The 16,917-nt window shown below is 38.2% G+C and overlaps 1 protein-coding gene across 7 annotated transcripts in view; it reads left to right on the forward strand.

Annotated features, from left to right (window-relative positions):
- PTPRM (protein tyrosine phosphatase receptor type M) overlaps positions 1-16,917 on the forward strand; it is a 745,966-nt gene that overhangs the window by 417,923 nt on the left and 311,126 nt on the right. For all 7 annotated transcript variants that reach the window (XM_060310545.2, XM_060310547.2, XM_060310546.2 and 4 more), the window contains exon 8: positions 9,495-9,803. In XM_060310545.2, the coding sequence (XP_060166528.1) occupies positions 9,495-9,803 (309 nt within the window). The remainder of the gene's footprint in view (positions 1-9,494; positions 9,804-16,917) is intronic.

A 16,917-nucleotide genomic window follows, 5' to 3' on the forward strand; every position in this document is an offset into this window, starting at 1 on the left:
GCGGCCATGGCTCACGGGCCCAGCTGCTCTGCGGCATGTGGGATCCTCCCGGACTGGGGCATGAACCCGTATCCCCTGCACCGGCAGGTGGACTCCCAACCACTGTGCCACCAGGGAAGCCCTAAAATATTTTTTAAAAGAAATACTCTGTTTGGAATCTCTTCTCTAACTCGATTTTGTTTCAGTTGACTGGGAATAAGATGCAAGCCGGACACCACAACCTCCTTCCATCTAAGACTCAGAACTCAGCCTCTATCTCTGGTATCTTAATACCACTCATGACAGTAGGGGCTCTGGAGGCTTGGTCATGGACATGGTGCTAGGCTTAGCTGTTTGACTTGGCAAGTTTACAGAAGGGCATAATTTTACTGTGATGGAATTCTGAGAGGTAATAGAGGGGAGGGGAGCATGCATTTCAAGACAACTTGGCCAGTAAACACATAGAACCTGTGTTTTTTAGTCCTGGGGCTTAATTCACCTGTGTGTGTTCTTGGCTAAGGTGTATTAAAATGATGCAGGCTTCCTTCTGCAAGAGAAAGTAGTTTTTCTAGTGAAATTAAGTTAGGACTGCATTGCTAGTTGAAACTAATATCTGAAGCATTCAGTCATTTAGTAAGTAAAATTGATGAAAACCTTAGAACAGTCCTTGTGGAGACGTGTGATTAATAAGGAAAGGGTCAAAGAGATGCATGTTAATCTGTTTGTATAAGGGATCTGGAGCTTATTAAAAGTTTTTGTAAACATTCAACTAATGAAGCATTATATAAAATTAAACATTGCCTTTAAATGGTAAAAAGTCACTAGACTGAAAAACACCTACAGTGTTATTGCTAAGTAACTTATTTATATTTTCCCTAACACTGGTAATTTAAATATAAAAAATTGATTTGGTAAAAAGGAACATTCCATGAAAATCATCCACTCAGGATTCTCCTGGGAAATTTTTTCTCATTTGTCCTTGGTTCCTAGAGTTATTACAGGATAGAATAGCATGAATGGTCATTATTAACCTCGTGCTATGGTTTGGACAGATACCTGGCCGATAAATCCCATCTCACAAATATAAACCCAGAGCCTTATTTCACATGAAACTTTTTCATTTGTTGGAGGTCACAGGGAAAGGGGACATCTCTAAGTTCTCTCTAGGTCCCAAATGATGAAGAAAACAAGGAATTTATGCACAAATAAAAAGCAAGATATGAACTTCAATGATAGTCCAGACAAATTTCCAGTAGCTACAAAGTGTATGTGTGGTTGTCTGGAAAAGCTGGGCCGGGGAACGTGGCCTGGACCCCTCTTCTATGGAACCAGAAGGAGAAAGGTGAAGGATTCTTCCCAGCACTTTTGTCCCAAGATGAGATACACAGGACCTTTATTATAGTTTACATTCTTTGGTAATGTGTCAGGTGGAGTTTTAAGTATCTTTACATCCTGATTTCTTTTTATCCAATTTTCTTTATTTTGGTAGAGGCTCTGCAGTAGATTTGATAATGAAACATATGCTATTTCATTACCAGACATATGAATTCAGAGCCACAGTCAAACCTTGACCTTGGACAAGTTATTGAACCCACCGTGGCCACAATTTTTTCATTTCTATATTGGGAAGAATAGTACTTAAGCCACAGAATTGTTTGGAGGAATAGAGATTATATACAAAACAACTCACACATAGTAAGTACACACACAGTACGTGGTAGCTATTTTTTGTTTGTTTTGTTTTGTTTTGTTTTGCTAATCAATGATTTTATTTTTTTATACCAATTACAGCTTTAATAAACGCTATCCTTGTTTATTATATCCTACTCTTCCAATAATGTTCTTTTTATTTTACACAGCAGGTTCTTATTAGTCATCAGTTTTACACACATCAGTGTATACATGTCAATCCCAATCACGCAATTCATCACACCACCACCACGCCCCCACCCCCACTTTCTCCCCTTGGTGTCCATACGTTTGTTCTCTACATCTATGTCTCAATTTCTGCCCTACAAACCGGTACATCTGTACCATTTTTCTACGTTCCACATATATGCATTAATATACGATATTTGTTTTTCTCTTTCTGACTTACTTCACTCTGTATGACAGTCTCTAGATCCATCCACGTCTCAACAAATGACCCAATTTCATTCCTTTTTATGGCTGAGTAATATTCCACTGTATATATGTACCACATCTTTCTCCATTTGTCTGTCGAAGGGCATTTAGGTTGCTTCCATGACCTGGCTATTGTAAATAGTGCTGCAATAAACATTGGGGTGCATGTGTCTTTTTGAACTATGGTTTTCTCCGGGTATATGCCCAGTAGCGGGATTGCTGGGTCATATGGTAATTCTAGTTTTAGTTTCTTAAGGAACCTCCATACTGTTCTCCAGAGTGGCTATATGAATTTACATTCCCACCAACAGTGCAAGAGTGTTCCCTTTTTCCCACACCCTCTCCAGCATTTGTTGTTTGTAGATTTTCTGATGATGCTCATTCTAACTGAGTGATACCTCATTGTAGTTTTGACTTGCATTTCTCTAATAATTAGTGATGTTAAGCAGCTTTTCATGTGCTTCTTGCCATCTGTATGTCTTCTTTGGAGAAATGTCTATTTAGGTCTTCTGCCCATTTTTGCATTGGGTTGTTTGTTTTTTTAATATTGAGCTGCATGAGCTGTTTATATACTCTGCAGATTAATCCTTTGTCCGTTGATTCATTTGCAAATATTTTCTCCCATTCTGAGGGTTGTCTTTTCATCTTGTTAATGGTTTCCTTTGCTGTGCAAAAGCTTTGAAGTTTCATTAGGTCCCATTTGTTTATTTTTGTTTTTATTTCCATTACTCTAGGAGGTGGATCAAAAAAGATCTTGCTGTGATTTATGTCAAAGAGTGTTCTTCCTATGTTTCCTCTAAGAGTTTTATGGTGTCCGGTCTTACATTTAGGTCTCTAATCCATTTTGAGTTTACTTTTGTGTATGGTGTTAGGTAGTATTCTAATTTCATTCTTTTACATGTAGCTGTCCAGTTTTCTCAGCACCACTATTGGAGAGACTCTCTTTTCTCCATTGTATATCCTTGCCACCTTTGTCATAGATTAGTTTCCCATAGGTGTGTGGGTTTATCTCTGGGCTTTCTATCTTGTTCCATTGATCTATGTTTCTGTTTTTGTGCCAGTACCATATTGTCTTGATTACTGTAGCTTTGTAGTATAGTCTGAAGTCAGGGAGTCTGATTCCTACAACTCCGTTTCTTTCCCTCAAGACTGCATTGGCTATTTGGGGTCTTTTGTGTCTCCATACAAATTTTAAGATTTTTTGTTCCACTTCCGTAAAAAATGCCATTGGTAATTTGATAGAGATTGTATAGAATCTGTAGATTGCTTTGGGTAGTATAGTCTTTTTCACAATATTGATTCTTCAAATCCAAGAACATGGTATGTCTCTCCATCTGTTGGTATCATCTTTAATTTCTTTCATCAGTGTCTTATAGTTTTCTGCATACAGGTGTTTTCTCTCCCTAGGTAGGTTTATTCCTAGGTATTTTATACTTTTTGTTGCAATGGTAAATGGGTGTGTTTCCTTAATTTCTGTTTCATATTTTCATCATTAGCATATAGGAATGCAAGAGATTTCTGTGCATTAATTTTGTATCCTGCAACTTTACCAAATTCATTGATTAGCTCTTGCAGTTTTCTGGTAGCATCTTTAGGATTCTCTGTGTATAGTATAGTATCATGTCATCTGCAAACAGTGACAGTTTTACTTCTTGTTTTCTGATTTGTATTCCTTTAATTTCTTTTTCTTCTCTGATTGCCGTGGCTAGGACTTCCACAACTATGTTGAATAATAGTGCTGAGAGTGGACATCCTTGTCTTGTTCCTGATCTTAGAGGAAATGCTTTCAGTTTTTCACCATTGAGAATGATGTTTGCCCTGGGTTTGTCATATATGGCCTTTATTATGTTGAGGTAGGTTCCCTCTATTCCCACCTTTTGGAGAGTTGTTATCATAAATGGGTGTTGAATTTTGTCAAAAGCTTTTTCTGCATCTATTGAGATGATCATATGGTTTTTATTCTTCAGTTTGTTAATATGGTGTATCACATTGATTGATTTGCATGTATTGAAGAATCCTTGCATCCCTAGGATAAATTCCACTTGGTCATGGTGTATGATCCTTTTAATGTGCTGTTGGATTCTGTTTGCTAGTATTTTGTTGAGGATTTTTGCATCTATATTCATCAGTGATATTGGTCTATAATTTTCTTTTTTTGTAGCATCTTGGCCTGGTTTTGGTATCAGGATGATGGTGACCTCATAGAATGAGTTTGGGAGTGTTCCTTCCTCTGCAGTTTTTTGGAAGAGTTTGAGAAGGATGGGTGTTAGCTCTTCTCTAAATGTTTGATAGAATTCACCTGTGAGGCCATCTGGTCCTGGACTTTTGTTTGTTGGAAGACTTTTTTTTTTTTTTTTTTGCGGTAGGTGGGCCTCTCACTGTTGTGGCCTCTCCCGTTGCGGAGCACAGGCTCTGGACGCTCAGGCCCAGCGGCCATGGCTCACAGGCCCATCTGCTCCATGGCATGTGGGATCCTCCCGGACCGGGGCACAAACTCATGTCCCCTGCATCAGCAGGCAGACTCTCAACCACTGCGCCACCAGGGAAACCCTGTTGGAAGATATTTTTTTGTTGTTTTGTTTTTTGGTTTTTTTTGCGGTACGTGGGCCTCTCCCTGCTGTGGCCTCTCCCGTCGCAGAGCACAGGCTCTGGACGCGCAGGCTCAGCGGCCATGGCTCATGGGCCCAGCTGCTCCGCGGCATGCGGGATCCTCCCAGACCAGGGCACGAACCCGTGTCTCCCGCACCGGCAGGCGGACTCTCAACCACTGCGCCACCAGGGAAGCCCCTGTTGGAAGATTTTTAATCACAGTTTCAATGTCATTGCTTGTGATTGGTCTGTTCATATTTTCTGTTTCTTCCTGGTTCAGTCTTGCAAGGTTATACCTTTCTAAAAATTTGTCCTTTCTTCCAATTGTCCATTTTATTGGCGTAGAGTTGCTTGTAGTAGTCTCTTAGGATGCTTTGTATTTCTGTGGTGTCTGTTGTAACTTCTCTTTTTTCATTTCTAATTTTATTGATTTGAGTCCTCTCCCTCTTTTTCTTGATCAGTCTGGTTAATGGTTTATCAATTTTGTTTATCTTCTCAAAGATAGCTTTACTGATCTTTGTTACTGTTTTCTTTTTATCTATTTCATATATTTCTGCTCTGATTTTTATGATTTCTCTTCTTCTGCTAACTTTGGGTTTTGTTTGTTCTTCTTCCTGTAGTTCCTTTAGGGGTAAGGTTAGATTTTTTATTTGAGATATTTCTTGTTTCTTGAGGTAGGCTTGTATAGCTATAAGCTTCCCTCTTAGAACTGCTTTTGCTGCATCCCATAGGTTTTGGATCATTGTGTTTTCGTTATCATTTGTCTCTAGTTTTTTTTGATTTCCTCTTTGATTTCTTCAGTGATTTCTTGGTTATTTAGTAACATATTGTTTAGCCTCCACGTCATTGTGTTTTTTACTTTTTCTTCCATGTAATTCATTTCTAATCTCATAGCATTGTGGTCAGAAAAGATGCTTGATATGATTTCAATTTTCTTAAATTTACTGAGGCTTGATTTGTGACCAAGATGTGATCTATCCTGGAGAATGTTCCATGAGCACTTGAGAAGAAAGTGTAATCTGCTGTTTTTGGATGGAATGTCCTATAAATATCAATTAAATCTGTCTGGTCTATTGTGTCATTTAAAGCTTCTGTTTCCTTATTTATTTTCATCTTGGATGATCTGTCCATTGGTGTAAGTGAGGTGTTAAAGTCCACCACTATTATTGTGTTACTGTCAATTTCCTATTTTATAACTGTTAGCAGTTGCCTTATGTATTGAGGTGCTCCTATGTTGGGTGCATATATATTTATAATTGTTATATCTTCTTCTTGGATTGATCCCCTGATCATTATGTAGTGTCCTTCCTTGTCTCTTGTAACATTCTTTACTTTAAAGTCTATTTTATCTGATATGAGTATAGCTACTCCAGCTTTCTTTTGATTTCCATTTGCATGGAATATCTTTTTCCATCCCCTCACTTTCAGTCTGTATGTGTCCCTAGGTCTGAAGTGGGTCTCTTGTAGACAGCATATATATGGGTCTTGTGTTTGTATCCATTCAGCAAGTCTCTGTCTTTTGGTTGGAGCATTTAATCCATTCACGTTTAGGGTAATTATCAATATGTAGGTTCCTATTACCATTTTCTTAATTGTTTTGGGTTTGTTTTTGTAGGTCCTTTTCCTTTCTTGTGTTTCCCACTTAGAGAAGTTCCTTTAGCATTTGTTGTAGAGCTGGTTTGGTGGTGCTGAAATCTCTTAGCTTTTGCTTGTCTGTAAAGCTTTTGATTTCTCCATTGAATCTGAGTGAGATCCTTGCCAGGTAGAGTAATCTTGGTTATAGGTTCTTCCCTTTCATCACTTTAAGTATATCATGGCATTCCCTTCTGGCTTGTAGAGTTTCTGCTGAGAAATCAGCTGTTAACCTTGTGGGAGTTTCCTTGTATGTTGTTTGTCGTTTTTCCCTTGTTGCTTTTAATAATTTTTCTTTGTCTTTAATTCTTGCCAATTTCCTAACTCTGTGTCTCGGCCTGTTTCTCCTTGGGTTTATCCTGCCTGGGACTCTCTGCGCTTCCTGGACTTGGGTGGCTATTTCCTTTCCCATATTAGGGAAGTTATTGACTGTAATGTCTTCAAATATTTTCTCGGGTCCTTTCTCTCTCTCTTCTCCTTCTGGGACCCCTATAATGCGAATGTTGTTGCATTTAATGTTGTCCCAGAGGTCTCTTAGGTTATCCTCATTTCTTTTCATTCTTTTTTCTTTAGTGTGTTTTGCAGCAGTGAATTCCACCATTCTGTCTTCCAGGTCGCTTACCTGTTCTTCTGCCTCAGTTATTCTGCTATTGATTCCTTCCAGTGTAGTTTTCATTTCAGTTATTGTATTGTTCATCTCTGTTGTTTGTTCTTTAATTTTTCTAGATCTTTGTTAAACATTTCTTGCATCTTCTCGATCTTTGCCTCCATTCTTTTTCCGAGGTCCTGGATCATCTTCACTATCATTATTCTGAATTCTTTTTCTGGAAGTTTGCCTATCTCTACTTCATTTAGTTGTTTTTCTGGGGTTTTATCTTGTTCCTTCATCTGGTACATAGCCTTTTCATCTTGTCTGTCTTTCTGTGAATGTGGTTTTTGTTCCACAGGCTTCAGGATTGTAGTTCTTCTTGCTTCTGCTGTCTGCCCTCTGGTGGATGAGGCTATCTAAGAGGTTTTTGCAAGTTTCCTGATGGGAGGGACTGGTGGTGGGTAGAGCTGGCTGTTGCTCTGGTGGGCAGAGCTCAGTAAAACTTTAATCCACTTGTCTGCTGATGGGTGGGGCTGGGTTCCCTCCCTGTTGGTTGTTTTGCCTGAGGTGACCCAACACTGGAGCCCACCCAGGCTCTTTGGTGGGGCTAATGGCAGACTCCCTGAGGGCTTTCACCAAGGAGTACTTGCCAGAACTTCTGCTGCCAGTGTCCTTGTCCCCATGGTGAGCCACAGCCACCCCCCGCCTCTGCAGGAGACCCTCCAACACTAGCAGGTAGGTGTGGTTCAGTCTCCTGTGGGGTCACTGCTCCTTCCCCTGGGTCCCGATGCACACACTACTTTTTGTGTGCCCTCCAAGAGTGGAGTCTCTGTTTCCCCCAGTCCTGTCAGAGTCCTGCAGTCAAATCCCGCTAGCCTTCAAAGTCTGATTCTGTAGGAATTCCTCCTCCTATTGCCAGACCCCCAAGTTCAGAAGCCTGACGTGGGGCTCAGAACCTTCCCTCCAGTGGGTAGACTTCTGTGGTATAAGTGTTCTCCAGTTTGTGGGTCACCCACCCAACAGTTATGGGATTTGATTTTATTGTGATTGCGCCCCTCCTACTGCCTCAGTGTGGCTTCTCCTTTGTCTTTGGAAGTGGGGTATCCTTTTTGGTGAGTTCCAGTGTCTTCCTGTCGATGATTGTTCAGCAGTTAGTTGTGATTCTGGTGCTCTCACAAGAGGGAGTGGGAGCACGTCCTTCTACCCATGGTAGCTATTATTTCTCAAGTTTTCATGCTTATTTTCACTTTCCAATTATAGATCTCTTTATATTCATAAATGGTGACCACATTCAGGAAAACAAAAATCAAAATATATAGATCAATTGTATGTATGGATATACTAAAGCAAAGTATTTTAGATTAGGTTTTCCCCAAACCTGTGAAAGGTAAATTCTTAGAACAGTGTAAGGTACATAATAAGGGCTCAGTAAATGTTATGTAGTTAGTATTACTGTATTTTCATCATCATTTCATAAACAAGTTTAAGCTTTCTCATAAACAACAAGGTCCTACTGTATAGCATAGGGAACTATATTTAATATCCTATGATAAACCACACTGAAAAGAATATTAAAAGAGAACGTGTACATATATACATATATATGTATAACTGAATCACTGTATAGCAGAAATTAACACAACATTGTTAATCAACTATACTTCAATAAAAGAAGAAATATGTATAAAAAGAAAGCCTTCTCTGTATATATTCTTCCTTTTAAGCCCATCAGAATGCTTATATTCCCTGCGTTTCATTTAGATTTCTAAGCTCGAAACTCTGTCCCTGGAGCTTGGACTAAGAAACAACACCAAGACCTGATCAGGGGTAGTAAAGAACTACTTCAGCATTGAGTGTGTGGAATTCTCTGCAAATCACAACCCAAAAAGGCCTGGAGTTCTGTTCAGAAGTTTATACTCTTTAATCATTGTATTATTTCATTCTGATTTCTCAAGCTTTTACTCTGTTTTCCAATTACATAATGATGAATTATCTTAAAAAGATAAAAAATATATACATCAACTAGCATTAAGACTGCTTTTGTGTATCAGAGCCCCAGAGGAAGGAGCCTTAGATAAAAGCACTGTATTTCTCTCTAATGAAAATTTTGGAAGTAGACCCTTCAGGGATGGTATGGTAGTGCGGTGATTATCAGGAACCCTGGGTTCTTCATCATCATTGCTTTGAATTCTTAATGTTTAAGCACATTATGGTCCATCATGGCTGCATGAGCGTGAGACACCCTATCCTCAATCAAGCTAATAGGAAGGAAGGAGGAACAAGGATGGCGAGCCCCTTCCTTTCAAAGACACTGCCCAGAATCCATTCTTGATGTCTCACGTTGTATGCTATCCACCAGAACTTGGGTAGAAGGACAGACCTCACTGCAGAAGAGACTGGAAATTTTAGTCCTTATTCTGGGTGGCCTCATGCCCGTCTAAGATTTAGGTGTTTTATTCATATGGAAGAAGAGAAGACAAGATACTGGGGATAAGGAGGATTATCTGTGATACCTGGGCTTCACTGGAACTTTTATTATTATTTTCTCTCATGTTCTCTTTTTCCTTCTTTTGCATCTTAGATCCCATGCGCGGCCCAAGAAAATTGGAAGTCGTCGAAGTCAAATCTCGACAAATCACTCTCCGCTGGGAGCCATTTGGGTATAACGTGACTCGTTGCCATAGTTACAACCTCACAGTCCACTACTGTTACAAGGTCGGAGGGCAGGAACAAGTGAGAGAAGAAGTAAGCTGGGACACGGATAACTCACACCCTCAACACACCATCACCAACCTCTCCCCCTACACCAACGTCAGTGTGAAACTCATCCTCATGAATCCCGAGGGACGGAAGGAGAGCCAAGAACTCGTAGTACAGACAGATGAAGATCGTGAGTACTTTCAAGTGTTATGTTTATGGGAAACAGACAGTCTTTTTAAAAAGCAGCTCATGTTTCTTTCTAATTGAGATCTTTACACTGAAAATGGAAGGAAGAATTACTTACTGGGTTGAATAACACACATGTATATCTGTGCTGCTGTATACTGAAGCACTGATTAAAAGGGGTAAAGGGAATAAAGATCCAGAAGCTTATTTTAATTTTTATGAGTCATATAATTACTTTTCTACATATGATTATTCTGTATGGCTCTAAGTAGTTCTTCATTCAAGTTTTATCATCATGTTGGACTGAAGAACTGTTGTTCCGGGTATTCGATTATTTATAAGAAATGCTTATTCAAACAGCATTCTGAAACATTTTTCATAGTTCAGATAAAAATTCAGCCCCAAATAGAGGCTGCCCTTGCTGTTCAGCACAGTGCTGAGAAATTACCTCATTAGGTCGGTGGTTATGTAATAGATCGTGCTTTTCCATAGGAACAATGCAGTAATTGGATATGACCCCAGTAACCAAGAATTTAATAAATAGACAGTGCATGTCACCAGCAACTCATCAAAAAAAGCAAATATACAGTTGCATTAAGCCTCTAAAATAATTTAAAATGGTAAAATGACACCTGGAATCCCATAGCATAGGTGTAAATGTGCTTTTACACTGATTATACAGGGGACTCTCATGTACAATAGTGAGTCCGTGTAGCACATAAAATACAGCGGTAGTTTGTCGTGTCTTTCGTTTAAAATTCATTTGCCAGGCATCAGAGTAAGTGGCAAACAACATGGGGAGCCACTTGCTTATTCCTGGGAAAAATAGATTTCACCTTTTTCTCTTCAAGCAGCTGATTATGATCTTTATTGATTGTAACATGTGTTAAATGTTTATCACAACACTATTTTTTCATTTAAAGAGCTGACAAGGTATTTTTGAGTGTTGATGACCTATGCAACACCAGGCATATTGCTATAAAATAAAAACATGGAAACAGCCAGAGTAAATGGGAAGCTCGGCCACATCTTCTCTTTTCTTTTTTGTAGCCCCTCAAGTCCTGCCTGTGTTGGTTGCTCTCAAGTGGTTGTTTCACTACAGTTTTTTTTGTGAGAAGTATAGGTTGATATGAGTCACTCAGTCTAGGCTGAGCATGGAAGCCCTATCTCTGTTTCTACCAGCTCTTCCTTGTGTCCCAGGAGAGACTCAAGAAAGTTTCAGCACTGTCAGCAGGTCTTTTCTGGCCCCTTCCTCTCCTGCATTTTTGTATTTAATTTGGTCCTAACTCCTGTTGTTGCTACTTCCAAAATATTAGATTGTTCTTTTTTTTTGACTTAATTATTTTTATTATATTTCTGGTTTTCATATGAAGAAACTGAGTCAGAAAAGTGAATGGTAAACCCAGATGTCTGGTTCCAGAAACTGTGGCCTGTACTTCTATGTGCCAGAGTACTTCTAAGAACTTACTAATATGATCATTAGTATTCTAGAGGCCTTATTTATATAAACATTGATATTACTGTCTATTCTACCTTTCTGCCTTGAGGTATTTTTTTACAATCATTTTTTAATTGAAGTATAGTTAATTTACAGTGTTGTGTTAGTTTTAGGTTTACTGCAAAGTGATTCATTTATATATATATATATATTCTTTTTCAGATTCTTTTTCATTATAGGTTATTACAAGATATTAAGTATAGTTCCTTGTGCTCTACAGTAGGTCCTTATTGATTATTTAATACACGGTAATGTGTATCTGTTAATCCCAAACTCCTAATTTATCTCTTCCCTGCCCCCTACCTTTCCCCTTTGGTAACCATAAGCTTGTTTTCTATGTCTGTGGGTCTATTTCTGTTTTGTCAAAAAGTTCATTTGTATCATTTTTTTAGATTCCACATATAACTGATATCATGTGATATTGGTCTTTGTCTGACTTACTTCACATAATATGATAATAGATTGTTCCTTTCTCTCAACTTCCACTACCTATATCCAGATTTTATGCTGAAATTTCTGTAGTAGTTTCTAACCTTTTATTGTTTCAGCTTTGTCCAATTCCAGTGCCCTCTACTCGTTCCCTAAACTAATCTCTAAAATACATTTGCATCATGTTACTCTCTCCACAAGAGCCGTCAGTGAATCTCTTTACCCATATCTCGGTATTCCAGGCTCAGGCTCTAGACCAGGTAGCTTTTCCTCCCTGACAGTGCATCCTGCAGAGACGTGCCCTGGTGCTGGTCCTGCTGCCACACTCCACGCATCCTGAGTGCTCCTTCACTGTCTGTCCTCCTCTGCACATCCTCCCCACCTGGCTTCCTACATTCCATCTCCTCCATGACCCTCCAGAGTTCTCCTCAAGTTCAGGTCCTTCATGAAGCTGTTTTCAACTCTCTCACCCTCATTCCTCTCTCATCCTTCTGACCTCATTTGCACTTGACAAGATCTTTAAATCTCTGAGCCTTAATTTCCTCATCTGAGAAGCAAGAATAATACAGTTCTCCAGCATATTAGGGTTAGAAGCCATTTCCATCGAGTGCTATTTGTAGCTGCAGAGAGGGGCCTTTTAATAGGTGAGCGTTATTATTGTTATTGTAAGAATTCAGAGGAACTTATCGTGACCCTTTCTTTTTTTTTTTTTTTGCGGTACGCGGGCCTCTCACTGCTGTGGCCTCTCCCATTGCGGAGTACAGGCTCCGGACGCGCAGGCTCAGCGGCCATGGCTCACGGGCCTAGCCGCTCTACAGCATGTGGGATCTTCCCAGACCGGGGCACGAACCCGTGTCCCCTGCATCGGCAGGCAGACTCTCAACCACTGCGCCACCAGGGAAGCCCTATCGTGACCCTTTCTTGTTCTCTCATTATGTTATATATAATTTTTTCCTCTTAACTGTAAACCACTTGAGAGAAGAAGCCATCTAATTTTCTTCTATAGCAATTTGCATGGTATTGAGTAGGTAATAAGCACTCAAAATACTTATTAGTCTTTAAATAAAATAGTAAAATTTGCTGATAATCATTTAATTCAGGCTTAAATCAACAGTAATGTTTCCATCAGTGAGAGAGGAAAGTCAAGTGCAGTCATTTCTAGAGATGAGAGATGTTTTGCTGAAGCATGAACTCACCAATACTTTTGGATTTCGAATTTACATGAGCTAATAATTCTGTTAAGTGCTGTTAAAACATAAGGTTAAATAAGTCACTTTTTTGTTTGTGTGTTTAAATTATCTTGCTAGTCCCTGGAGTTGGGGCATGCATTACTTCCAAATAAAAATCTATTGTTTACATAGCACACTGGCATCCAGTTCATTAGAAAAACTTTGATTTCAAATTATATTTCCTAACAAGAGCAAAAGAAAAAAAAGACTTCAAATAAGACAGAAAAAGAAAAATTGTTAATACCTACCGAGCATGAAGAAAAAAGAATTGAAGTGTCACTTTACTTATCTGCCATTAACAAAGGCTACAATTTGTTGTACATCGTGAGTTTTATTGTAGTATATTTTTATTGAAATATTATTTATTTCATCAGAAAATATGTGGGAAAAATTATCTTTTTATTACTGTTAAGAGTGTCACTAGACACTATAGGGCTCAATTCCATTAACTTAGATATTATGGTTCTATATCCCAAATCATGAATTCCTAGAACTTCTAAAAAAGGCACCAGACCTAAGTTCCTGTGAGGTACCAGTTTCCCTAATCTAACTAACTCTTCTGGTATTTTAATTCACTTGATCTGTTCCTGACCTAACAACAATTATGTGAATCCCATTTAGGTTTTCCTGTTATTAACATTTTCATGATTACAAGCCCTCCAATACATTTTATTACATTCATCCTTTTAAAATATCCTCTGTTCAACATAATTTTGACAGTCTCTCTTTTTTTAAATTTTACTCTCATTTATACTAATCGAATGAAACCAAAGATTTGTTTTTTTCTAAGTTTTCACCCTCTTTACGTCTGTACATAGATTACTAAATATTTTCAGTTCAGAAATATTATCACAAAATAATAGAGCCACACATGCATCATAATTATCTTGATCCTGTGAGGAACCTGATGACATCAAAATAAACACTTTTAAGGTCAAGAGGAAGAGACTTAGTAGAGCTTTTTTTTAAAATTGTTATTTTATTTATTTATTTTTAAATTTATTTATTTTTGGCTGCATTAGGTCTTCATTGCTGTGCGTGGGCTTTCTCTAGTTTCAGCGAGCGGGGGCTACTCTTCGTTGCGGTGCACGGGCTTCTCATTGCGGTGGCCCCTTTTGTTGTGGAGCATGGGCTCTAGGTGTGCGGGCTTCAGTAGTTGTGGCTCGCGTTCTCAGTAGTTGTGGCTCGCAGGCTCAGTAGTTACGGCGCACAGGCTTAGTTGCTCCGCGGCATGTGGGATCTTCCTGGACCAGGGCTCAAACCCGAGTCCCCTGCATTGACAGGCATATTCTTAACCACTGCACCACCAGGGAAGTCTGAGACTTAGTAGAGCTTTCTCTGGCATGGCCCATCGTAGTCCAACTTCTGATTGTGATGAGCATTTTAGTCTCAGAGCCCAGAATCCAAATTTTCTTAGAACTCACCAGTGTCATCACTTCTTAAATACCTTGTTTCTTTGCTTCGATGTAGTTTCACATCAATTCCTTCAACCTAAGACAAACGATTAGTTTCACATTTATATATTTTTTAGAGTTTGGACATTAGGGGTCAACTTACTCCAACTTCCTCATTTTAGAAGTGAGGCAACTGAGACCTAAGGAGGGTCCGTGCATTGCCCAAATTTCACAGTTTATTCACTGGAAAGTCTTAAATCAGAACCCAGGCCCCCCTATCTGAATCAGTGATTTTTTTTTCTGCTAAATTCTCCTTAGTTCTGTTTAGAATAACTATCAATATAAATGTCCTAGATCTACCTTTAAGTAGCCCCTCAACTAAACAAATGTGTATTGCCTATGAGTCCTTTTGTAATTCTGGTCAGTCTTTCTAATCTGAGGAGATCTCACCAACCCTTAGAGGGCTATTCATACCCTCCACAAGCTAACCAAACATTTCTTTAGCCCCCATATTTTAAACTTTATTGAGATATGTTTATACAGTCATGATTTGATTTGTGTTGTTTCTACTTTTTAATTATTATGAATAATGCTCCTCTTAATATTTGTGTACAAGCCTTTGAGTGACATGTTTTCAGCTCTCTTGGATATATACGTAGGAGTGGAATTGCTGGGTCATATGGTAAGTTTATCTGTGTTTAACCATTTGAGGATCTGCCAGACTGTTTTCAAAGTAGCTTTGTGATTTTACATTCCTACCAGCAGTGTATGAGGGTTCCACTTTCTCCACATTCTTGCCAATACTTGCTATTATCTGTCTTTGGATTATAGCCATTCTAGAGGGTGTGAAGTGCTATCACACTGTGGTTTTGATGTGCATTTTCCTGCTAGCTAATGATGTTGAGCATCTTTTCACGTGCTTATTGGCCATTTGTATATCTTTTTTTGGAGAGCTGTTTATACAGATCCTTTGCCCGTTTTTAATTGGATTATTTATCTTTTTATTGGGATTTCATAGTTCTTTATGTATTTTAGATACAAGTCTCTTGACCGATACATGATTTGCAAAAGCTTTCTGCCTTTCTGTGTGTTGTCTTTTCACTTTCTTGGTAGTGCCCTTTGAAGCACAAGAGCTTTTCACTTTACTGATGTACAGTTTATCTATATTTTCTTTTCTTATTTTTGTTTTTGGTGTCAGATCTTTGAAACCATTGCCTAATACAATGTCATGAATATTTACACCTATATTTTCTTCTAGGAGTTTTGTAGTTTTAGCTCTTATATTTAGCTCTTTAATCTATTTTGGTATAATTTTCGTATTTGGTGTGAAGTAGGAAACCAACTTCGTCCTTTTACATGTGGATATCCAGTTGTCCTAGCACCGCTTGGAAAAATTATTTTGACCCCACTGAACTTTCTTGGCACTTTCGATAAAAATCAATTGACTATAAATGTGGGGCTTTATTTCTGTACTCTCAGTTCTGTTGTACTGATCTATCTGTCTATCCTTATGCCAATATCATGATGTCCTAATACTGTAGCTTTTTAGTAAATTTGAAATTGAGAAGCCTGAGTCCTCTCAAACCACTTTTTGATTACTCACACCATCACCAAAAAGTTTGATCGCACCATCCCCAAATATACGCATACTTATAGGCAGTACAGATATACTGGTTTATAAATAGGATAGGCACACTAGACACTAAATTGTGTATCATATAAAGCATACTCAAAAACTTAATTTAAATGAATATGAGATAAATGATATTTTAAAAATAATATTGTATGTTATTTTGTAGAAAATTGGCAAGTACATTTCTGTCTTCCCTTATGTCAATTAGATTTTCTCGCTAATCAAAAGGTGTTACATACTTCAGGTTTTAAAAAATGGCATCAAACTTTCCCAAATCTGTTTTATTATTAATAAATAAAACGAAATATTTTAAAAATATTTCATCTACATCACATCTTTGTAGAACTTCTCTTTTGTGTGTACTTTTCATAGACATATTAAGTATAAGTCCAGGAGTTCATACATATTCTTCTTTGACATGCTTTTATCACTCAGTGTTATGGTTATAGAATTCATCCGTGATGATGTATAAAGCTGTCATCGATTTTCAGTCGTTTTTGTATTTTATTGAGTGAATATAAACTAATTTCTTAAACTATTTTTTGTCTCCAATTTATTAGTTTTATTTTAAAATGCTACTATGCTGACATCCTAGTCTATGTCTCCTAGTACATATGTGCAAGAATATTACTAGGGAATATACCTGAGGTGGGATTATTGGGTCGTATGACATGTGCCTCTTTAACTTCAGTGAATACAGGCAAATTATTTTCCAAAGTGGCTGTACCAATTTATGGTCTCACAAGCAATGTGTGGGAATTCGCATTGCTCCACATCCTTCCTTATTTCTGAAGAATAAAAAAGTTTATTTACAAGATGATACTGAGCTTTGTCTAATTGATTCAAACTTTTTAGAGGAAGATGTGATGAAATTCTTTTCTTTATAAAGACAGTATAGCCAAAATGGTTTTAAATTGCAGGTTTTTGCAAGAAAA

The sequence above is a fragment of the Globicephala melas genome, chromosome 13 (genome assembly GCF_963455315.2).
Source record: "Globicephala melas chromosome 13, mGloMel1.2, whole genome shotgun sequence".
Classification (NCBI taxonomy): domain Eukaryota; kingdom Metazoa; phylum Chordata; class Mammalia; order Artiodactyla; family Delphinidae; genus Globicephala; species Globicephala melas.